Consider the following 24,564-nt stretch of genomic DNA (forward strand, 5'->3'; position numbering starts at 1 on the left):
GACGGTCGTGAGTCCATTATCGACGTTACGTTCTGTAGCCCGCGGCTGGCGGCCGACATGAACTGGAGGGTGAGTGAGGACTATACCCATAGCGATCACCAAGCGATCCGGTACAGCATCGGGAGACGAGCCCCTGTACCAGATAGGAGCAGCCGGTCCTACGGAAGGAAATGGAAGCTGCAGTACTTCGACGAGGGTCTCTTCGTGGAAGCGCTCCATTGGTGTGATGGTCCCCAAGACTTGAGTGCCGACGTGCTAACAGCACAACTGGTGACAGCATGCGACACAACAATGCCGCGGAGACTGGAGCCAAGGAACTGTCGTCGTCCAGCTTACTGGTGGAATGAAGAACTCGGTACCCTTCGGGCAAGTTGCCTCAGCGCCAGAAGACGAGTCCAGAGAGCAAGATCCGAAGCAACTAGAGAGGAGCGCAGAGAGAAGTACCGGTCTGCAAAGGCCGCGCTCAAGAAAGCGATCAAATGCAGCAAGACAAACTGCTTCAAGGAGTTATGCCAAGACGCTGATGCAAACCCTTGGGGGAGCGCATATCGTGTCGCGATGGCGAAGATCAGAGGCCCATCGATGGTGGCTGAAACGTGTCCCGACAAGCTGAAGGTCATTGTGGAAGGGCTCTTCCCAAGACATGACCCAACGACATGGCCTCCTACACCGTACAACGACGAAGGGGTAGCAACGCCGAAGGTCATCTGATCACCAACGAAGAACTTGTGGCAGTAGCGAAGAGATTGAAGGTGAAGAAAGCTCCCGGCCCGGATGGAATCCCGAATTTCGCCCTGAAATCGGCGGTTCAAGCATTCCCGGACAGGTTTCGAACAGTACTGCAGAAATGCCTGGACGAAGGACACTTCCCCGACCCGTGGAAGGTTCAAAGCTCGTGTTGCTGCCAAAGCCAGGCAAATCACCGGGGACCCATCATCGTATAGGCCTATATGTTTGCTGGACACCCTCGGAAAGCTTCTGGAACGGATCATCCTTAACCGGCTGACCAAGTACACGGAGAGCGAGCATGGCTTAGCAGCGAGGCAGTTCGGCTTCCGTAAAGGGAGATCCACGGTGGACGCCATCCGGAAAGTGGTCGAGAAAGCCGACGAAGCGCGGAGGAAAAACGCAGGGGAACCGCTGCTGCGCAATAGTCACGATTGACGTCAAGAACGCGTTCAACAGTGCGAGCTGGGCGGCCACAGCAGCAGCGCTGCACAAAATGAAGGTGCCTGACTATTTGTGCATGATCTTGAAGAGCTACTTCGAGAACCGCGTGCTGGTCTACGACACTGCCGATGGACAAAAAACCGTTGTTGTTACCGCGGGAGTTCCGCAGGGATCCATTCTGGGTTCAGCACTGTGGAACGGAATGTATGACGGAGTGTTGACACTGGGGCTACCCAACGGCGTAGAGATTGTTGGCTTTGCAGACGACATACGACATAGTGCTGACGGTAACCGGCGAAAATGTCGAGGAGGTCGAAGTGCTGGCTATGGAGGCAATCGCAATGATCGAGAACTGGATGCTCGAGGTGAAGTTGCGGATCGCTCACCACAAGACGGAGATGATACTGGTTAGTAACCACAAAAAGGTGCAGCAGGCCCAGATACACGTTGGAGAACACGTCGTGCACTCGAAGAGAGCGCTCAAGTACCTCGGGGTGATGGTGGATGACCGGCTGAACTTCAACAGCCACGTCGATTACGCCTGCGAGAAGGCGGCTAAGGCGATCATGGCACTGTCGAGGATTATGCCGAACAACGCTGGACCCAGGAGCAGCCTCTTGGCAAGTGTCGCGACGTCCATACTTAGGTACGGCGGACCGGTATGGTGGACGGCGCTGGGGACGAAGCGAAATCGAGCGCAACTCGACAGAACGCAGAGACTGATGGCCATGCGGGTTGCAAGCGCGTACAGGACCATTTCGTCGGAAGCAGTTGGCGTCATAGCCGGAATGATCCCCATCGGCATCACACTGGAGGAGGACACCGTGCGCTACACCCGGAGAGGCACGAGAGGTATCCGGGAAGCTGCGAAAGCCGAATCGCTGGCAAGGTGGCAACGTGAGTGGGACACCACGGAGAAAGGCAGATGGACGCATCGGCTTATCCCGTCCGTATCCACGTGGGTGAGCAGAAGGCATGGAGAGGTCACCTTCCACCTCACACAGTTCATGTCGGGCCATGGCTGCTTCAGGAAGTACCTGCACAGGTTCGGACATGCAGAGTCTCCTCTCTGTCCGGACTGCGTCGATTGCGAGGAAACACCGGAGCACGTGGTGTTCAGCTGCCCTCGCTTCGAGGCAGCGCGAAGCGAAATGCTGGCCATTATAGGAGCAGACACCAGCCCGGATAATGTGGTGCGAAGAATGTGCAGCGACATCGACAAGTGGAATGCGGTCGTCGGAACGGTGACGCAGATCACTTCGGCTCTCCAGCGGAAATGGAGAGACGACCAGAGGAGGAACGACTAGAAGCCTAGTCGAAAACCCACGAGTGTGGCTGTGAAGGAGAGCACGTTATGATGGTCGGCTCTACCAAATCGGTACACGTCTCGATGGTCACAGGAGTTGAGAACCCACGAGTGTGGCTGTGAAGGAGAGCACGTTATGACGGTTGGCTCTACCAAATCGGTACACGTCTCGATGGTCCAAGGAGAGGGCTGCATATGACTAACCGATCAAAAGCAACGCGATTCTTGGGCGCGGTTAAACCCTCGCATGGACTCATATGTATGTAGAACAGGAAATGGTTCTAGCACCCGGCATGGATCCTGTAAGTAGACTAGTGCAGAAAATGCAACGCCTCCCCCCGAAGTTATACCGAAAGGTGGTCCCGGGGGGAAAAGGGCACGGCGTTCAAGGACTGGTTTAGTGGGTCGGGAAAACTCTTTTTGTTTTCCCAACCCCACACTACCTGAGAAATGAATTCTCAGGTGTCTGATAGCAGATTCCGACCTTGTAAAAAAAAAAACACACACACACACACACACACACACCAATTATTCAACCAGTAGGTGTCCTTGAATTCAACTTGCATTCAATATTGCATTTCTTGTTCTTAGGTACATAGATTCCAAGTTTCTTGAATTCTTACAGAATTCTTAATCTTTCTAGTCAACTAAGCCTCGATGGTCTGGTGGTTAGCATTTTTGTCTGCTGACCCAAAGGACGGGGGATCGAACCCCGCCGCGAGCTAATGAATTTTTCGTTCATACACCCAAAGTTAAAGGCCGAGGGGATAGTCCTCCCGGAAAGAAACGTGAGGAAAGTACTATTTTGCTTGAAAGTACCTCTCGCGTGTTCATTCGTTCATTGAAACAGTTCATCCTATTGAGTGGCAAATGACTGCAACTGAATCACCGAACCATGGTGGCCCATACGGCAAAGGCACGGTTCAATAAGCCGAAGGTCTTGGGTTTGAGTCTCGGTACTGGTACTTTTTTTTTTTGATAGATGAACTTTTTTGGAAAACGAACCCATGAGTAAAGTACTCTCGGTAATTTCGGGATTTATCCTCTCGTATGCCGATGCCCAGTTCTGGGTGTATTCAAGTGTTCAGAATTCCTTCTTTCCATAATTTCTCGATTGGAGCAGATGGGAATCGAACCCAGAACCTTCCGCTTAGAAAGCGAATAGCGTAACCATTCAGCCACGCCTACCCCTTATAAGGCTACGTGTTAGACTTTCACAAAAAAAACTTGATTTTCTTCGGGTTTCTGGAATAAAGTACAGCATTTTATTGGGTCTTCTGATAGTTTACATGATTTCGAACCAAACTGGGTCATTCCATCTGAAGCGGAACAGCATTTGAAAATTACCATCTCCGATTCTGCTCAAATTTGGCAGAGCTGTTGAGACTATCAAAACATGCAAAAATCATGAATTTCATCCAAATCAGACCACCCCCTCCATTTTTGTACCCTCCCAAAAATCGACTTTTTGGCGATTTTTGAGCGTCCTTCCAAAATGAAGAATTTCGATACCAATATTGACTGGTTTTGCTCTTATCAGATATTGGCCCGGAGGACATTCAGAACCGGTTCCGGAGTGGCCAGTGGCCACCAAATTATTTCGGTGGACCCTTTCTGAGATGCCCTTCCAATATGAAGAATTTAGATTTTTTTATTTTAGATTTTTTATTTACAATTTAAAATTCATTTCGAACCATTTTGCAATTTTTTAATTAAGTGTACTTTATTTATTGCATTAAACAATTCTACTGCCCATTTTATTTGTAATTTGAATAGCGAAAAGCTGAACAAAACATCAGAATCAATTTAAATCGCTTGATTTGCAAGCGACTGACCTCGGTTTGCACAGGTCGGTCACGCGACCAATTTGACAGTTGCTTGTTCGTCGCTTGTAGCGCAGCGAAAAATCCAGCCGTCCCCTAACATGACAGTTTTCGTGAGTTGCGCGTATCCACCGACAGATGGCAAGTGGGCCTCGTCGGATATAGTTTGTATCAGACTTGGGTTGAGCTGATACAGCTTATCTCAGTACCGGGTATTAGGTGGTGACAGCCCTCGCACTGCTTCCAATGACCCATTTCAGAATGGCAGAGATCCTAGCGGCCCGATTCCGAGGTCATTGGGCATTGTTTGGCCCCGCCTAAACATAGTACAAGAACCAGACGGGTCCTCGACCTAACTTCCAATCCCATCAGGCAAAACAGGGATCAGCGCGTATTTAATAGTTGTTGAAAAGTAGGCACAATGTAAAAATTTCAGTTTGGATAGATCTCACCAAGTTTCTGGTTTCTGGTAGTCCTAAGCACCCGGGAGTTGTCCCATATTTTGGTCGTATGCGTCCGGAATTCCAGTTGCGCTGACGAGCCTCTATCACGAGCAGCTTTATCCTATTCCTACCGACAGGACTCACATCCTGGCGTACTGATATGCTGGCAATTCTTGGTCAGCTGCTGCTTCAGCACGATATCCTCGTTCTCCGACAAACCTCAACCGATCGCAGACCGCCCACCAAGCTTTGCTGATCTTCCAAGTACTTTTCTCGATCTGCAACACCTTCTCCAATATCAGTTGAAATGGCTTGAGCGCTGCTTGATGACACTTCCAAAAACATTCCTTGGGGTTGAATACCACCCTTAGAACGAGCTAGCCCACATCACACTAAAACTACTGCAAGAGCGAAGCCGCCGCGATGAACTGTCAACCTACTGGTTGCATAATTGCAAAGATACCTAATTTAAAAAGATAGACAACTCCCAAAATCTGGGAACATTTTGGGAGTTGTCTATCTTTTTAAATTAGGTATCTTTGGAACAACGCTCAATCATCAAAACAGCAGAGCCATCTGGTGGGCTGACATTCAAGTTGTCGAGCTTTCCAATGCCTGTACACGCACACAATGAAACAAAATATGCGCGCACGCACACAGTCAAACATGGTAGTGATGTTGTTTTTCGTTCATCTCTTTCGCACTGTTTTGACCTCGGTTTTGACCAAATTTTGACAGAGCGAGGAATTTTGACAGTCTGGAACGCATGAATTACCCCATTATCGGTTTCCCGCACGGGTGAGGTGGATATTGTTGCACATGGCAAAAGTTGGGAATTTTGCAACTTTTTAAATTTATGCTAAATTTCGAAATTTAAACACAAATCTGCAGTAAACTTATTTGAAAATATAATAATATAATAATAAGCTAAAGGCACGATGATTTGATTTATTATCTGGCTCAGAGAAGCGATAAAAGCGGTTTAAATTGAAAAAAAAAAATATTTTTTTTTCTTTTCTAGAGTTTAACGAACTTTTGTCTGTTTGTAAGTCTTAAAGTTAGTACACAATGGTTATAGAAATATTTCCAAAAAAAGTAAATTTTTCGGTTCGTCTACACAAAATCTCATGTTTGTAAACAAACGACGCCATTTTGCCAATTGGCCCTGGAATTTCATGATTAAGTTAATTATTATTTTTTTATTAATTAAGTAAATTAATTATGAACAAAGGGGCCCTCAAGACGAGTTAATTGATAGGTTTAAAACAGGGGTGACCAAAGTATGGCCCGCGGGCCAAACGTGGCCCGCGAGGAGATTTTTTGTGGCCCGCGGACCCATTTTGATTAATCATGTAAAATGGCCCGTTGACTACTTGGTGAGTGATTTCATACTTTTTAAAAATTAAGGTTTATTTTAAACTTTTTTATGCTTATCTTTTTCATTGTTTGTTGATAAAAAAAACTAATAATTTATTTATGTTTTGATCCCTATTTAAATAGTAAATTTTCATCAATCATTTTTGGAAATTCAGGTTTTCAGGATTAATGCAAACTAAATGTTGAAATCGGAGGAATAAGGCTGCTTTTTTTTACAAAGCTTTTTCGACAACCCTCCCCTACCCCTTATTATTAAAAATTAGCTCGAAAAATAATGGGTAAAAATATTTTTTCAAAAAACTTCAAAATATCCAAAGAAATTTAAGTGCAATCAGCTGAAATCAATTAAAAATGCATTCCGCTGCGTTCAGAATCATTTTAAGCATGTTCTGGTTTATTATAAAAAATAATTTTAGTGAATTTTTGATGAATAAATGTTTTGTTGTCGAATCTTATTTTTGAAAATAATGATTTTTATTCAACTTTACAAGTGCTTAAACAAATTTCTAACATTTTTTTCGTTTAAATGTTGAAATTCTGGCTCTCAACGATTTTTTATTAGTCACACTTAATTTAAAGATTAAATTACGCCGTTACGTAAATCAGGCAGTTTACATGTCACTATTTTCGAAATATATAAAAAAAACACAGAGAACACATGTACATTCAGCTAAAAATATTTTTTTTCAAATACTTAAAACAATATAATCAACAATACCTATAATCGAAAATGTTGAAAAATACCAGAGATTTCAAAAAACTGCAGCTGATAGATGTATTTTCTAGTCTTATCAATTAAAATAACGTAATTATTTTTTTTTATAAATATGTTATTTGGCCCGCAAGCTGATTTGAGCTTCAAATTTGGCCCGGCCTCCAAAAACTTTGAGCACCCCTGGTTTAACCCTTTCAAGCCTGATGGGTCATATATGACCCAAAAATGAAAATTTTCAAAACTAGCCTATAATTTTCGTATGGTCTTAAGAATCATTTTCCCATCATTAGATTAAAAATTTTTTTTTTGAAAATTCAGGCTCGAAATTTAACCAAAACTATTTTCAGGTGATTCGGTAAGACCAGATTGGCCAACAATCGGACACAGGTCAGACGGGTGTTACGGCAATATTTGTATTTCTTTGAATCCCAAAACATTTTTTTTATTAAAAATCTTTTGATTGTGTGCATGTGTTTTAAATACTTGTTTATTTTTTAATTTAAATTAACGAATTTCTCTATTTATTGCTAAATTGATCAATACGTATCACTACACAATCGAAAAACAACAACAATGTTCGCTAACTGATTGGTTTGCTTCGCACAGCAAAACACATCCGTCTCGTGCGGTGGCGCGAAAAGCAGTGACAGCAGCAACAAGGTTTTTCGTTTCTTCTCTTCGCTGCGCTGAAACTTTATTTTTTTCTCTCGCTCTCCCACCATCGCTTTAAAGCTTAATGTTTGAATATTTTCCCGTTCGCATCGGAGTGGCGCTAGTGTTTTGATGCCTGAAATTTGACGGAGTTGACGGCATGTGATAATTGTTAGGCGAATATTGAACTTTCAACACGACCAGAATTAATCACAAAAAAAAGCTTGGTAGACCGAATTGGAAAGCTTTCAACTGCCAACCTCCTGTGGCCGAATGGTTACGGGTTTCGCCTCATAAGCGGAAAGTCATGGGTTCTTCTCAGGGTGGCAGCCTTGGGTTTAAGTTCAGAGGTAGCAGCAACCGTATAAGTTTAAAACGGTTGCTTCACGTGCTCTTCTAGCATGTGATCAATCTTGGGATATTCCTTTGCGCCTCTTCATCAAATACTTTCCTCGTGTCTTCGCATGTAAATAATGCCCAGCCGATCGTTACTGAACTGCAGTCCAGTCGCATTGTCCAGATCAGAGCATAGGGAACACCGCAAATATAGCACCACAAAAGACAATTGTCTTTACAAAACCCCGCGCGGCAAATAATAGCTGCTGGAAAGAGCTTGAAAAATGACGCGAAAAAATTGTCACCGCGGTTCTAGCGATACATAGCGCACAAGGCACAAGGAATGGAGTTTACAGCATCTGGATGGAACAGCACTTTTCCTCTCAATGGGAACTGTGTTAAAGATCTGGAATTGCTTAATAACAGTAAAAATGGGTAACACGATACAATAGTCCATGTATTCAGGATTCCGTGTCTTAATACTCAAACAGAAAAAAAAGCTTTCAAAATGAATTTAAGGACATATGAAGAATTAAGGACTATAAATAACTTTGACCGGCCACCTCACTTACCACGGTGAATCCTGGCTTCACACCTATCTTACTAACACCCTCAAACTTCACGTGATACTTTGTCGAAGACGCAGCCGATATAGCGGTCTTCATCACTCAAGTATCGGACTAAAATTCCTATCCACTTCCCCGTGTCTTATCACTGGTCGTGGCCGGCGCTGTGATTGGCTAGCATGATAGGGACATTTGAAAGTTGCGAAGTGGTGATGATTGGTTCCTACTCTTCATCTGTGGTCCACGGAGCAATTCTTAGAGGTCCTGGTCAATAACAGAGTAGCAAATACGGGTAGACACCAATGCTATGCTATGCTAAATTCTAACACGTAGCCTTATGGGCGGGACAATTTGGACTTGCGTTTTTCTCGGCTTGCTGTTTTTACATATGGGACAGACTAGATTAGAGCGGCAGTATAAAGAAAAGGCACATGATAAACAGAATTGACATTGCTACCAAATTAAGGGAAAACTGACAGTTTGTTACAGCAGTTTAGTTAGTCAAATATAGTGGAAAAGCGTTGAGAGTTAAGAGAATCAAGAGTTAATAAAATCAAAACCAAATTGTGGATAATATACAGAAGAATCAGTGAATAAGTTTGAATCAGTTGAGCAAAATAAAAACAGAAGATAGATGGTAGATAAAAATGGAAAGTTGTGCGATGTTTCAGGTACATCCACAGCAGTTGACTCAACATACTGCGAATCAAAACAATATCCGTCTACAATCACAAATTACTTCCCTTTCCCACATTGTCGCGCCCCTTTCTTTCAGCCGTCTCGACTCTGACCCGCGGTGGTCAAAGGTTTACGAGCCTTTTCCACAGGCCACAAGCTAGGCTAGGTTACACTTTGTCATCATGATGACTAAACCAAGCCAACGTGGAGGTAAGAAAATAGGACACTTGCAAGGAACCAGAGGTATACTGTTCTGAATCTGATCAAGATAATTCGGATGATCTAACAGTACTACGTGGGTCTCGTGGCGCAGGGGTAGCGGCTTCGGCTGCCGATCCCGATGATGCTATGAGACGCGGGTTCGATTCCCGCCTTATCCACTGAGCTTCTATCGGATGGTGAAGTAAAACGTCGGTCCCGGTTTCTCCTGTCTCGTCAGAGGCGCTGGAGCAGAAATCCCACGTTAGAGGAAGGCCATGCCCCGGGGGGCGTAGTGCCAATAGTTTCGTTTTTTTTAACAGTACTACGGATGTAGTAAGTTGCGCTCCTTCCAGGATGTTCCTTACCTGGACGTCAACCGAAGAGCACGCAACAAGATCAATGCCATTGCATGCTCTTAGGTATCAATCCTTGGCCTTATCCTGATAAAACGCTTTAATACCAAAATAATACATAAATGTGGTAGCTTAGGAATTTTTTTCACAATTTCATGTCATTTCTTTAGGGGGTATGTATAGAGTTATCTACGTGCGCATGTATTGCGTGTACGTACACGAGAAAGATTGAGGTTAAATTTTGTACCAGCCAGCAAAACAAATGGTGTCCTAATGTGCGTGAGATCGGCCTTAGATAACTCTATTCACGCAGAAAAATAAGGCATATTTGAATCAACAAAACGTTTTGTTGTTTTGAAAATCAAGATTTTTGTTGAATCAACACTAATCGTCACTTTTTCAAAAATACAAAAGATTTTTGTGGAATTGAGAAAATCAAGATTTGTTTCAACGCAAAATCGGTGTTGATTATATTCAACAAAAATTCAACAAAATTGTTGAATCAAAGCTCGTACAGGCTGATTCTACAAAATATTTTTCTGTGTGTATCAATAATGTTTAAAATCAAGTTTGAAATTTTCGATGTTCAATGAAGGCATTCGCTTTGAGACACCATTTTAACGCAAAATTAATTATTTTGTCAAAATTAGTCATAATTTTCCCATGTTTTCAGAGGAATTTGATAAAATACTGTAATACCAAAAGAATACTAAAATGTGGTGTCCGACCATTGCCAAATTCTGCAATTTTGTAATATCAAAACAATACCGTTAATTGGTATGATACCAAATTTGGTATTGATACCAGAGAAAGGTATTGTTACTCATTTCCCTTTTCATTTACCCATGCTCGGGTTTGAGCGGATTTTATCGCGTTTTGGCGATGGATCTCCTTTCCGTGAACCACTTTTGGTCGCCCGTGCGAATTGGGGTATTTCGAATAGTGCACGCCCGAATCGCCAAAATCGCGCAGTGGTACTAACATTACAAAAAAAGTGTTGCTGGCATGCCATGGCACACTTCTTTTGTAATGTTGGTACCAATGCACCAATAATAACGCCATCTTCGCTTAAAAATCTGGATAGCGGTCAAATGAAAAGAGTTTATCATATTATCGTGATATTTTCCCAAAAGTTGGCTGAGAATGTCTTTTAAAGAAATTTTAAATGGAACCGTAAACCGGGGTGACATTGATAGGATTTTAATTTATTTTTGGAATATTTTCCAACTGGTAAGCTATAAATTTTAGGTAAAACTGTTAAAAAGTCAGAATTTTGCCTGAAATTTGTTAAAAATTGTTTTGATTATAAAATTATCGATTCATATTGCATTTTTAACAGAATTTGAAGCACGAATCAAAAGTTTTCACATTTTGAATGAAATTTGTTCTACTGAAAATGCCTATAAATATGAAGATTTTGTTAAACTATGTTACAAAAACACATGATATTTATTATTTACAAACTTCGTTTTCATTCTCCTAGTGGAAAATTGTCCGAAGAATCCGAAAATGCATTCCGTTTTCCGATTTGAAATCATGCTCATTGAGAAAATTATGACACTTTGAGAATTTGAAAATAATGCTGTTCATCAACGTTTTCATTTAATTATAGTTAACTAACTTTTTAAACTTTTCAAAATTTAATGAAAACTTCTTCTAGAAGTACCTTGAACCTTTCTCTACCCCGGTCAGTATGATTCCATACAATTCCATACGTATTTTATTTTGAGTTCATGATGCAGTTTTTTTTTCGAAATCTACCCTGGAGATGGAGCCACACGTTGCCGTCGTTTCAGGGCTACTTGCAAAGATGATTTCCGATGTTGATACAGTGAGTCAAATATTTGTCCGTACCCCCCGTACGAAAAATGATTGTGATATAAAAGTACATAAAATTCGACTAAAGTACCATGTTTTATACATCAATCGACGCGGGAGAATGTCCTTTTTAAGACACTGTCATTGGATTTGCAAAAAACTTTTTCTTAAAAAATACAAAAATAGTTTACTGGAAAAAGTAAAAAAAAAGAGGTCAAATAATTGTCCGTACCCCTAATAAAAATACAATATCTGATCGATTTAAGTGAATTCATTTATGAAATGTTGTTTTTGTGTCAAATACTAGTACCTCTAGCCAGTTTGTGACAACTTTGAACTTCTGATAACTTTGTTAAGTTAGTTTATATTAAAAATTGGTTTAAATTTAGTTTTTTTATGTAAAACTTATCAAAACATTAGTTTATAAACAACTATTTTTATAAAATTGCTATTTTATGTTGTAAGAGTATCTATTGAATAAGTTTCAACAATATTTGTTCAAAATATACATTGTTTTCATCTTTTTTATTGACATTTTTCGACCAAAATACTGTTTCGGAACAATACCGTTAAACAATCCGGATTGTCCCGGAACCGGTTTAACCCCTCGGAGGGAAATTTTGTGGTGGTCAGATAGAGGACAAAAAAACCCACCTCTTGCATTTTGAAGCATCCAATTTCGTTCACTACAGCCCGGTTACGAGTCCCTAGACTGAAATTTGAAATTTTCAAATTCCCCAAGCAAAACATACCAAGTAACCACAAGCACTAAATTGAAGTATTTATTCAGTACTAAATCAGCACTCGAATGCTTTGAAGTAGTAAATAAGCTTTGCGAATGCCTCAAAGTACCAAAACTTTGCAGCATTACAACTGGCATTAAATCACCATTTACGACATTGAAAATGTGCTTCAAAGCATTTGATGTTTATCAACAAAGTAACCCATCCATACGGGGAACATTTCAGCCAGTCACGCTGTTATTGACTTTTATCCTTCTCCCGTTATACTGTTCCAATAAGCGTGCGGGCTAAGGCGCATTTCCCCCAGTGTGCAGCAGTTTTATTTTTGCGTGAACTGGGTTCAATTCCCGCTGACTGAAGTGTTTTTTTTGTTTTTTTGTGGAAAACTGCAGCCTGTAATTAAGCCAATTTTTTCAAAACATATGCCCATGCACAAAGGACATTATCAAAAGTTCTCTGGTAAATTGAATGACTTTTCTCGCAAGCAAAAAGCTGCTTTCCGGAAGTCTGATACATTTTGTGAAATTTTGCCACTCCTCGGAAAAACAGTTTAGGTTAGCCGTTAGCCATTACTTATCCCTATTAACCCCAAGCCTTCCGTAATTGATTGTACTGTACTTGACTGGATGGCCGCAATTTGCTGAGTGACTCGTCAATAATTTTCGTCCAACAAAATGACAACGGGTTTTTCTCATGAACCAGAAACTCGAAACAGCAGAAAGAAAGTCTTCCTTAATGTTCGATGCATCAACCACATCGATTAAAACTTTCAAAACAATCACTCATTTCAGAATACATCAGTTGGCTGACGCGCATCCTGGAGATCGACGAGAAAAATGCAAGAATAACATCAAAGTGTCACACTCACACATGAAACGCAACAGGAGAAAAAAAAAACAAAGGAGGCCCACCACCAAGTGTGTGGAGCAGCTAGCTGTCCTTTTTTTCCCCCAGCCTTAACGTCGATAAAGCAGTTTTTTTTGTTCGAGCTTTCGGTGAGGCATTAAATCGGCATCACTGTGCGCCACTTGAAATATTTCTCAAGGGAAAAGTGCTGATTTAATGTTTTGAAGCATTATTTGCTGGTAATAAATGCCAATATAATGCTGATTTAATGCCGCTATTTAGTGCCTCGCGGTTACTTGGGATTCTGACCCAGGCCGGTACAGAAATTCTCAGCACGGAAAGTGAAAAATTCAAATTTCAGTCTAGGGACTCGTAATCGGGCTGTAGTGGACGAAATTGGATGCTTCAAAATGCAAGAGGTGGGTTTTTTTGTCCTCTATCTGACCACCACAAAATTTCCCTCCGAGGGGTTAAACCGGTTCCGGGACAATCCGGATTGTTTAACGGTATTGTTCCGAAACAGTATTTTGGTCGAAAAATGTCAATAAAAAAGATGAAAACAATGTATATTTCGAACAAATATTGTTGAAACTTGTTCAACAGAGACTATTACAACGTAAAATAGCAATTTTATAAAAATAGTTGTTTATAAACTAATGTTTTGAAAAGTTTTACATAAAAAAAATAAATTTAAACCAATTTTTAATATAAACTAACTTAACAAAGTTATCAGAAGTTCAAAGTTGTCACAAACTGGCTAGAGGTACTAGTATTTGACACAGAAACAACATTTCATAAAAGAATTCACTTAAATCGATCAGATTTTGTATTTTTATTAGGGGTACGGACAATTATTTGACCTGTTTTTTGGCTTTTTTCAGTAAACTATTTTTGTATTTTTTTAAGAAAAAGTTTTTTGCAAATCCAATGACAGTGTCTTTAAAAGGACATTCTGCCGCGTCGATTGATGTATAAAACATGGTACTTTGATTGTATTTTATGTACTTTTATATCACAAACATTTTCCGTACGGGGGGGGGGTACGGACAAATATTTGATTCACTGTATATATCACACATTTATTTTATATTTATATACTTGTGTTGATAGAAATCACAGCTTTTGTAATATGTAAAATTGCAAGATATTGATTTTTTTTATTTGAATCTCAATATTCTTGTTCGTAAAATCTGTTAGGAAGGTTTAAATCTGTTTGATAATGGGGAGGAATAGTTAGTTTTTGTAGTTTTTTTTTGTAACTTTTTTTTTCTGGGTTGTTTAATAATTCCAGACTCCAGTTATATGTAAGCCAGTTTAGTAATGCTATCAGAATCTCTGATTTCAATTAAGTGGTATACTAATCATTCTGAATTGTCAAACAATCCATAGAGTCTCGATCAATCAATAATGAAATGATATCGGACGAAATTCGTTGATCTGTTGAACTAACGGTTTTCGGATTATGGTTGTATCGACCATTGTTGCGAATCGAGGATCTACTGGAGTTTTGACGATCAAATAGAGCCTAACATTTCAAAAGGACACGCAGGTGTGAACATGATTGTGTCTCTTTCACTCAAATGACAGTTTACATAAGGTATGATAGAGATACACTCTTGTTTGCAAAGCTTGTGTGCTCTAATGAAATGGAAGGCACGAAATAGTCGTCTTAACAACGAGTGTTCAACTTGTAAGATATGAATGTTTCATTAATGTTTATTGTTTTTGAAAGCAGCAAGACAGGTTAAAAAACTAGGTAAAGGAATGTTTGGCTTTCAGACAGTTTAGTTGAGGCTGTTGATTCAAGTTAGTTCTTTCACCTCCCCCCTCCCCATCCCCTATATCTTCCGGTGGTGTTCATTTTGTATGCAATACTAGTTCGGCCACTACCCTTTTTTCCACAAGAAACCGGACTTGGACTGACTTAAGGCCGCGTCCCCCACCTTGCTCCGTAAAACGAAAACGAAAACGAAACGAATGATGCAGTTTTTTGCTAAATCATTCTTTTTATAAAATTATTTTTAAGTTTCTAAATCATGTGAACATCAGAACAACCAATAATATTGCACTTTATTCCACAAAACTGTAGAAAAACCCACTTTTTCGCGAAATCCTAACAGGTACCCTTATGGGCGGGACAAATTTGCCTTCCTTTTTTCTCGGCTTGCTGTTTTTACATATGGGACGGACTAGATTCGAGCGGTAGTGTACTAGTTGAACAATCCAATTAATGTTTTAAAGAGTTTGATTGCGCTTAATTTGGCTAAATTCGATACTTACGATGGAATGAGAGGAGCTGGAAGAGCTTGACCCGTCGGTCTTCCTTGTGGTAAAGGAGGAACATTACCTCCACCAGGCCTACTTGGTATCGCTGGCGCTGGTCGTGCACTTGACGGTGCTGGAGGCGGACCACGTCCACTTATAGCGGGAACTCCCATCGATCCCAATGAGGCCTGTAAAATCAACGAATTATTCAAACTTGAACTGACAAGTCAAATTGATTCTGTTAATTGTTTAACATATTGCCCACTATTTGTTTCATATAAACATGAGATGATTATTTTATAACGGCAAAAATAATAATGAAAATACCTGTTGTTGAGGTGCATTTTTCCTTGGTCCTCCTGGGCTTGGTGGTGAAAGTCTAGGGTTGTCTAAGCCACTGGACAGCCAATCATTTTTTACTGGCGGTGGTACTGGGGTCGAAAATGTGGCCATGGACACGTCTCCTACATTTTTGATTAATGTTAATGTGATGTGAACACATTTGTAAAAAAAATAAAGAAATTATTTAGCAAAGCTTACCTATAATTCTAAGTGCTTCCTTGCAGGCATGATACATTCTAAGCATTTCCTCCCGTTTTTGAGCTTCTTCCGGACTTTCTTCCATCATTGAAGCCTTTATAAAAATGTGAGATGATTTAAGTATATTTTTTAATATAAATTCGACAAAGACCGTTCATCAATACCTGATCTCCAGTAGCATAAAGATGGGCAAGTAACTCTCCGTTGATAAAGTCCTTGGAGTTGTTAATAATTAGCATCATAATTGCTTTTGGTACCATGTCTCGTGTAGTTTTAGTTACAATTCTCATGTAAGAATCAACCAAGTTTCGAATAGTTTCGACTTGTCTTTCAAGTTGTGGATCCAAGGAACTTGTTGGGCCAATTTCACTTGACTCCTAGAAAATAGCATCACATTACACTTCCATTTTGTTAAGATGAGATGAAAAAAACAAAGTGCTTTAAAATCATAACATTGTTACTTTGTTGTTTAGCAAATAAATATAAAAATATGAAATAATATCTATAAAAAAGATGCAGGTGGTTATTTTACAAATGACCAATATGACAAAGAACTTAGCGGAAAAGCTTTTAAAATTAAGCCAATTTGTTGAATTATGCGTCAGATGAAGTCAAAACATAATTGGATTTATATATTCGCTCAATTTCTCTTTATGCTCCGTATCAAAAACCATGATATCTGTATGGTTCGATGATTGTTCCCACAATCGGAACAATCGTGAGGTAGCGGTCTCTCCAGATTCTGGCCACCTTTTTCAAAATGGCCAGTATTGAAAACCATGAGTTTTGATACCCATATTGCCAAAACTCGTTGGTTCAGTAAATGTCTCCCCGGGAAAACTTTCCTTTAGGGCACCGGCCATTCCAGGTTGTGGCCACCTTTTTTCGAAACGGAGACGGATGCCCCGCCCTTTGCGCCGGTTATCCCATTCCTACGTCATTCCCTTTTTGTTGCACTGGTGGGGATGGGAAGTCGTCAAGGCAGCATTTTTGCTCATTCCATCGTCATCGTTCGAACCAACAACATCTGCTGATCAAATTGTTGCTGATGATGTCTGCTGTTTTTGCTGATGACGGTTTGCTGCTGCTGCTGATGACGGTTGCTGCTATCGCTGATTTACGGATGCTGCTGTTGCTGGTGAGGTCTGCCGCCTGTTTTCGATGACTGCTGTTCCTTTCGGCGATGTCGTAAGCTACCGATTTTGCTGTAGTGCTGGTACTACCCGAGCACGGGTAAATAACAAGGGAAATGCGTAATAATATCATTCTCTGGTATCAATACCAAATTTTGCTATTCCTGGACCTTTTAAAATTTGTCTTAAGGATTATGCAAGAGCAAAATGTGGTATCATACCCAGGGGTACATGGAGCGCGAACAAGAGCTGATTCAGCGACAATCATGGGTTGTAACATTCTGCGATCGTAACAACCTCTGACTGAAAGTTTATTTTTTATCTCGAGAGAGAAAACCCTCATGACTCTCTCGAGTCGTCTCTTGTAACAAACCGCGACTCAACTTTTGCTGTCGCACAGAGAGCGCTACCGATTGCTTTTCCTAGCAATCACTGAAGGTGGAACCCAGTGAGCGCCGGGGTGGTCTTGTCGGCGCAAATTTCCTCATTAGTTACTGTGATTTGCGCGCCACGTGTTTTTTTTTTTGCTTGCTTACGCAATGCAATTCTAGCAAGAGTTTTAATGTTTCTTTTAAAAGCTTCTATAAGAAATTGGTTTGCTTGTTTACAGGACATATAAAAAAACTCACGAATTTTATGCAATATTCCTGAAAAAGGCGAGAAAAGATAACTTTTTAAACAGCACCAAGGAACGGATTCAGTGTGGCTCGTGGTCATGACCACTTATAGTACCAATGGCTAGCATCTTGTATTTTGATACAGATTTCTGTCTCGGGTCACCTAAGTGTGAAAGTATGGTTCGGGGAGATGAAGCCGATTTCCTGCGCTTTAATTCGAACCAGCGTCTTTTGGGATAGTTAGTCCAGTAACTTCGGATATAAGTCGGCTCTTTTATGACAATTTGCGGTGTGATTTGAAATACAGAGTATCAAAAAAGTGTCCGTGCAGCCCTCTCCTTTGAAGCTGCATATTGACCCTATTTAATAGTTTCATGGCATGGTACAGCATTTATTTCACCAAAAACAACTTATTGCTTTAAAGATTTCCAAAACGATCTTTAAAAATCCCCTTCCCAAATATTTGAACCCTAGCATTGTTGTTAAATTAGAGGCATTTAAACTATTCTCAGTATCGTACATATCAATTCATCAAAAAGACGAAGTTCAAAGTTGTGACCATTTGATGCAAATCTACACTCAAAGTTAAAATCACTCTTTGTACTAAAACAGATATAAAAATATTAAAAAACACTGATTTTAAGAATAAACCCAAATTATCTAAATACGCTAAACTTTAAAAAAAATATTTATGATTGTTTCCAGATTATTGTAACTATTTTTTTTTCAAAAATTGTATTTAAAAACGTTACTTTATCCACCTTAAGGAGGTTGGTGCCTTCCTCACATTCAAGTTGTATTTTAGGTTTTATTTACAAATTATTTAAGAGTTTTTTTGAATAGGCCAAATACTATCAAAAACAAACATTAACTAAACAAGATAATTGCTAATTAACATTCCAACGCCCAAGGCTTCAAAAAAGTTGGAACGGTAACTTCAACTCAATGGTTCTCGGGCATAACTCAACCAATCAAGATGATTCTTCTTTCCAGTGATTTTTTAGGATGTCTAGATTATTCTAGAACTTTGCAGAACTTAATTTGATCAAATCTGTATATTTTGCGATCAAAACATCGTTCCAACTTTTTTTTTTCGCATGTAAAAAAAATTCACCAAAAATTCCGCGGAGGCAGTCGTTTTAAAAAAGGTGGAACGATGTTTTCGGTCGCAGAATTTACAGATTTGTTCAAATCAAGTTCTGCAAAATTTTAGGATCATCTGAGTAATGCCCGAGAACCAGCGAGTTGAAGTTACCGTTCCACCTTTTCTGGGAGGCTTGGGCGTCCGCGTAAGTTGGGCATGCGTTGGGCGTTCCAGTGTTAAAAACTAAAAAGGAAACAAGAAAAACATGAGACAAGTGAAGTAATGTTTTCGTAGAACAAAAGTTGCTCAAAATAACCTTTTTCAAAAAAAAAATTGCAGTAGAGGGTAAAGGGGATTGACTTTCAGGTGAACGGTCTATTGTGGTATATTGGTCAAGAATGAGGTAATAATACAGTATACTGTATATGGGACCATCCACAAATCCACAAACCACGTTGACACTTTAGGAGGGGTTGACGATTGCCCACGCTCCATACAAAAAAGATTTTAATTTGTATGGAAATTGTCTACGATGGGGGGGGGGGGGTGTTTCGACGTGGTTTGTGGATGGTCCCTACAGTATACAGTATCTTATAAGAATGAAACGAATCATTTACTTCCTGATTCCTTACATTTGTCCCGCAATTTTTAAAAGAAAAAAGTTTTTCAAACAATAAATCAAACTACTTTTTACGAAGAGAAGTAATTGAGAAGGAATACTCATATTTCCCTAAAATATGTCGAAACTTGGCATTAATGCCAATCGTTTGAAAACTAGAAATACAGGGTTAGGGTTAAATAAAACTTAAATGTTATAGCATTATGGATTTCAATTTGTTTTTGGAATATTTCCAACAGGTAAGGTTTTACTCAACATTATTATTTTTAAAACATGTACTGGGGTAGGCCACACAAAGTCCATGCACTATTTTGGAAAAAAAGTTTTTTCAATAGTGATTAGAAAAATAGTTACGTTAACAATTTTTAGTTTAAATTCCGGGGAGACTTTGATAGTCAGAGTTTTTCTTGTTTAAATCATATTTAGGATGTTTAAACTTTATTTGTACGTTGAATGTACCATTACTGAAGTTGCTGATATTGTTTTTAAGAAAAAAAATCAATGTTTATATTTAGTTAACAAAGTTCATAAGCTTATTAACAAAATAAATATAAATTTTTGGTAAAATTGTTAAAATGTCGGAATTTTGCCAGAAATTTGCAAAAACTAGTTTTGTTTATAAAATTATCGATTTATATTGCATTTTATACTGAATTTGAAGCACTAATCGCAAGTTTTCACATTTTACATGAAATTAGTTCAACTGAAATTGCCTATAAATGTGAAGTTTTTTTAAATTGTGTTTCAAAACACATATTATTTATTATTTACAAACTTGTTTTACCTTCTCCTAGAGGAAAATTGTCCAAAAATCCGAAAATGCATTCCGTTTTCCGATTCAATATCATGTTCATTGAGAAAATCATGACACTTTGAGAAGTTTAAAATAATGAGTTTCATCACCATTTTCTTAACTTTAGTTTACTAACTTTTCAAACTTTTCAAAATTTCATGAAAAGTTCTTTTTGAGGTTCTTTGAACACTTTTTACCACGGTCAGAATGATTCTAAACAATTCTGTACGTATTTTAATTGTATTCATCATTTTGCGGAAAAATCGCTAACCTATCAAAGTCACCCCGGCTATCAAAGTCACCCCGTTTTACGGTACAAAAAAAACCCGTTGCTCTTTTGTTGGGAGGTAATTCTTGTCGAAAGCGCTTCACCACATCACGCATTTTTATGCAGTTAACAGCTTGTGCAACTTTGTTAAACCTTTACTTCAAATTTAACTGCATTAACACACAAACACGAACACGTTCTTTGAGCTGAAACAAACGGAAACGCATTCAACGTGCTCATGCAGTTTTAATGAGTTTAACACACTCCTGAAATAAGTAATCGATTAAATTCATTTATTATAATCGTTCATATTAAAACTAATCGTTCTAGAAAACATTAAATATTAAATACAATTATTCTCAATAAAACCGTATAATCGTGGTCCTGCCCTTAAACACCAAAATCGTCTCTTGTAACAATCATGGATTGTTACAAGTCGCGATTTTTGGAAATCGCTCTCCGCTCGCAATTCAAGATTCGTTGCGGTCCCAAATAAACAAACCCCTTGACGACGCTGTTGATAAGGATCCGTTCAGCTGAGCGAAATCGCTGACGCTTCCGACTAGCAAGCCAAAATAACTAAAAGTAGTTGTGTGCGTGTGAACTAAGTTGCCATGTTTTATTCTAGTAGTTTACATAATAATGTTTCTCCTGCCAAACTCTGTTCCCTGCTTTCTTACGCTTATGGACAACACATGTCTTCCTACTCACTCACAGATGGGCCCATCTAATCCCTACCCGTCCTCGCGCGCTTTCTGCCGCCATGCCGTAGCCGCACGTCCTGGCCCCCGTCGATCAGCTCGTGCTCCAGCCTCGGCGTCGCGTTCGCACCACGCGCTCCGCGTCCTCGCGACGCGCTCTGCGTACGTGCGTGCTTGCGCGCCACGTGCTGGTGTGCTTGCGTGCCAAACTCGTGCTTCTCGGTGGGCGATGTTTGGGCGTTTGCGTACGACGTTGGCACCCTCCGTGTCCTGGCGCCACGCGCGACTTCGACGGCCTCTTCTCGACGCCTCTACTCGATCTCCGCCGATGGTATTCGCTGACAAAACTGCCGCGGCACGACCTGTGCAGTCGGTCGGCCCTCGAGCACAAAACAAACGGTGTATAAACGCCCTGTGGAAACAAAAGTCGTCAGCTCCATGTACTTACTCCTTGATTCAGGCTCAATCTTACCCCGTACGATTCGGGGCGTTCTTTTAGCTTCAGGTCCTCTAGTGGTGTTCCGCGTGCTTCGAGCACCGTTCTCACTATTTAAAGTGAGCCATTTGTTAGTATTGGTGATGCACCACCTGCCTGGAGCTAACTTACGACTTGCTTCCTCGTCGGCGTGACCTTGACCGTGAATCTCGCTTCAGTCGTGCGCGTGTGTGTGGTGACCCTCAATCTCCTGTGAATAGGGTGATCTTAGTGGAAGTACAGCGTCAATTGTCAATGCCTCGCTTACTTGTGGTTTTTGGCATGCGATGCGTCTCTCCTGCCGCCTCCACTCTCGAGTTCTGCCTCGCGCGTCCGCTTTAGATCGGGCTCGTCCTTTGACACGGCGCTGGCGTGCCTCCGTGTGCGCCTAGGAAAAGAGATTTAATGATTGGCTGTCCGCTTGACCTCGATTTCTGCACTCACGTCGGGCCTCCAACGCGGCTGGCGGTGTTTCGCCGTCGACCTTGGCGTCACGAGCTTGGTGAGGTGAAGCAGACCCTTTGGGACGCTCGCTGGACGGCTTGCCAATCGGTAGTTTCGTTCGGGCTTTGCGGCGTATCGTGCCGTCCTGTCCGGCCTCGTGCCCCTTACGTAAATTACCGTTGCCGAGCGCTGATGTCGGCTGGCGAGACGCGATCGAGCGAGGCTCCGCTCTCGATGGGTGTATGCAGCCGACTGTTCGATCGTACGACGTGGCCTGGTCGTGCTGGTTGGATTTCCCTTTTTGTTGAGTTGTCGGAAATATTGGCAAGCGTGCAGCCGACTGCAGGGAAATCTCAGGCTCTTCCCGAGCATGGGTAAATAACTAGGGAAATGCGTAATAATACCTTTCTCTGGTATCAATACCAAATTTTGGTATTCCTGGACCCTTTAAAATTTGTCTTAAGGATTATGCAAGAGCAAAATGTGCTATCATACCAATTAAAGGTATTGTTTTGATATTGCAAAATTACAGAATTTGTCAATGGTCGAACACCACATATTGGTATTCCTTTGGTATTACAGTGTTTTATCAAATTCCTCTGAAACTATGGGAAAATTTTTGACAAAATAATTAATTTTGCGCTAAAATGATGTCTCAAAGCGAATGCTTCCGTTGAAAACCGAAAATTTCAAACTTGATTTTAAACATTTTTGATATACCCCCTGAAGAAATGACTTGAAATTGTGGAAAATTTTCTAAGTCAGGATGGCACATTTTGGTATTAAAGTGTTTTATCAAATTCCTCTGAAACTATGGGAAAATTTTGACCAATTTTGACAAAATAATTAATTTTGCGCAAAAATGATGTCTCAAAGCGAATGCTTTCATTGAAAACCGGAAATTTCAAACTTGATTTTAAACATTTTTGATATACCCCCCTAAAGAAATGACTTGAAATTGTGGAAAAAATTCTAAGTCAGGATGTTACATTTTGGTATTATTTTGGTATTGAAAGGTTTCATCAAATTCCTCTGAAACTATGGGAATTTTTTTAATGAGATAATTAATTTTGGGCTAAAATGACTTGAAACCCAAAAATGTTAAAGCTGATTTTCAATTTTTTTATATACCCACTAAGATTTTTTTTTTTTTAAAGCGTTGAAATTTCTCTAAGTTGGGATAACCAAATACTTTGAAAAACGAGTTAATCGACAGATTAACAATTATTTTTCAATCTTGTTATTTTTCAGAATCACACAGGCCGTTCATCAATGACAAATGCATTCAATGTGGTGAAGAATATCACTAAGAACAACATGGAATTATCAGGTGAGCAGATTTGGCTGTTGCATATGGATCATTTCCGTTTTTTTCACTAACTGCAACTGCTGCACTAAAAATGGTATGAAAATACCAAATTTTGGTATTTCTTGTGCAAATACCAGCGACCAAAATGTGCTCTTGGTTGCCCAGTAATAGATGGTAAAATACCATGAAATCATACCAAAATCATGTATTTGGAAGACCACAGGAATACCAAAATCTGATTTTCCAAGGGCGCGGGAATACCTAAAAATAAAACCATGGCAATACCATGTTTTGGTATTAAAGCAATGTTCAAAAATCCAGAAGACCTCAACTTGGTATTGAAATGGTTTTATTTTGAGGTATTATTTTACCCTTGGAATAACATGGTTTGGTATTGTTGTGCCCTTCCACATACTAGACTTTGGTATGATTTCATGGTATTTTACCATCTATTACTGGGCAACCAAGGGCACATTTTGGTCTCTGTTATTTGCCCAAGTAATACCAAAATTTGGTATTCCCTGTTATTTACCCCTGCTCGGGTTCGCGCATTCTCAAGCGAGTCTTGGGCTTCTCACTATTACGTAGCTAAACTAGTGTAACCTGAACTTAACATATTACGGCGACTATGGGCAAAACTAAATTTTAGGCATAAATTTATCTTAAACGCAACAACGCGAATCGGGTGAGATCCACCCAGTGGATGATTGTGAACGATCGCTTTGGTGTGAGTTCCTTCTTGGTTACACAGCGGGACTAGCAACGCGTTGTTTTTGTTGAGAGCAGTGGCGCTTACTGTGTGTGTATATCTTCACTCATTGATCGCGCGAAACGATTTTTTAGCGACCCTGATCATACCAATTTAAGGTATTGTTTTGATATTGCAAAATTGCAGAATTTGTCAATGGTTGATCACCACATTTTGGTATTCTTTTGGTATAACAGTATTTCATCAAATTCCTCTGAAACTATGGGAAAATTTTGACCAATTTTGACAAAATAATTAATTTTGCGCTAAAATGATGTCTCAAAGCGAATGCTTTCATTGAAAACCGGAAATTTCAAACTTGATTTTAAACATTTTTTATATACCCCCTAAAGAAATGACTTAAAATTGTGGAAAATTTTCTAAGTCAGGATGGCACATTTTGGTATTATTTCGGTATTAAAGTGTTTTGTCAAATTCCTCTGAAACTATGAGAAAATTCTCACCAATTTTGACAAAATAATTAATTTTGCACTAAAATTATGTCTCAAAACGAATGCTTTTTTTTAAACCGGATATATCAA

At 40.0% G+C, this 24,564-nt stretch overlaps 1 protein-coding gene across 6 annotated transcripts in view; it reads right to left on the reverse strand.

The window, feature by feature from the left end:
- LOC6051347 (dynamin) overlaps positions 1-24,564 on the reverse strand; it is a 515,697-nt gene that overhangs the window by 153,821 nt on the left and 337,312 nt on the right. For all 6 annotated transcript variants that reach the window (XM_038263306.1, XM_038263308.1, XM_038263307.1 and 3 more), the window contains 4 exons: positions 15,996-16,208; positions 15,832-15,925; positions 15,619-15,755; positions 15,307-15,479 (listed from right to left, as the gene is read on the reverse strand). In XM_038263306.1, the coding sequence (XP_038119234.1) occupies positions 15,307-15,479; positions 15,619-15,755; positions 15,832-15,925; positions 15,996-16,208 (617 nt within the window). The remainder of the gene's footprint in view (positions 1-15,306; positions 15,480-15,618; positions 15,756-15,831; positions 15,926-15,995; positions 16,209-24,564) is intronic.

The sequence above is a fragment of the Culex quinquefasciatus genome, chromosome 3, assembly GCF_015732765.1.
Source record: "Culex quinquefasciatus strain JHB chromosome 3, VPISU_Cqui_1.0_pri_paternal, whole genome shotgun sequence".
Classification (NCBI taxonomy): Eukaryota; Metazoa; Arthropoda; class Insecta; order Diptera; family Culicidae; genus Culex; species Culex quinquefasciatus.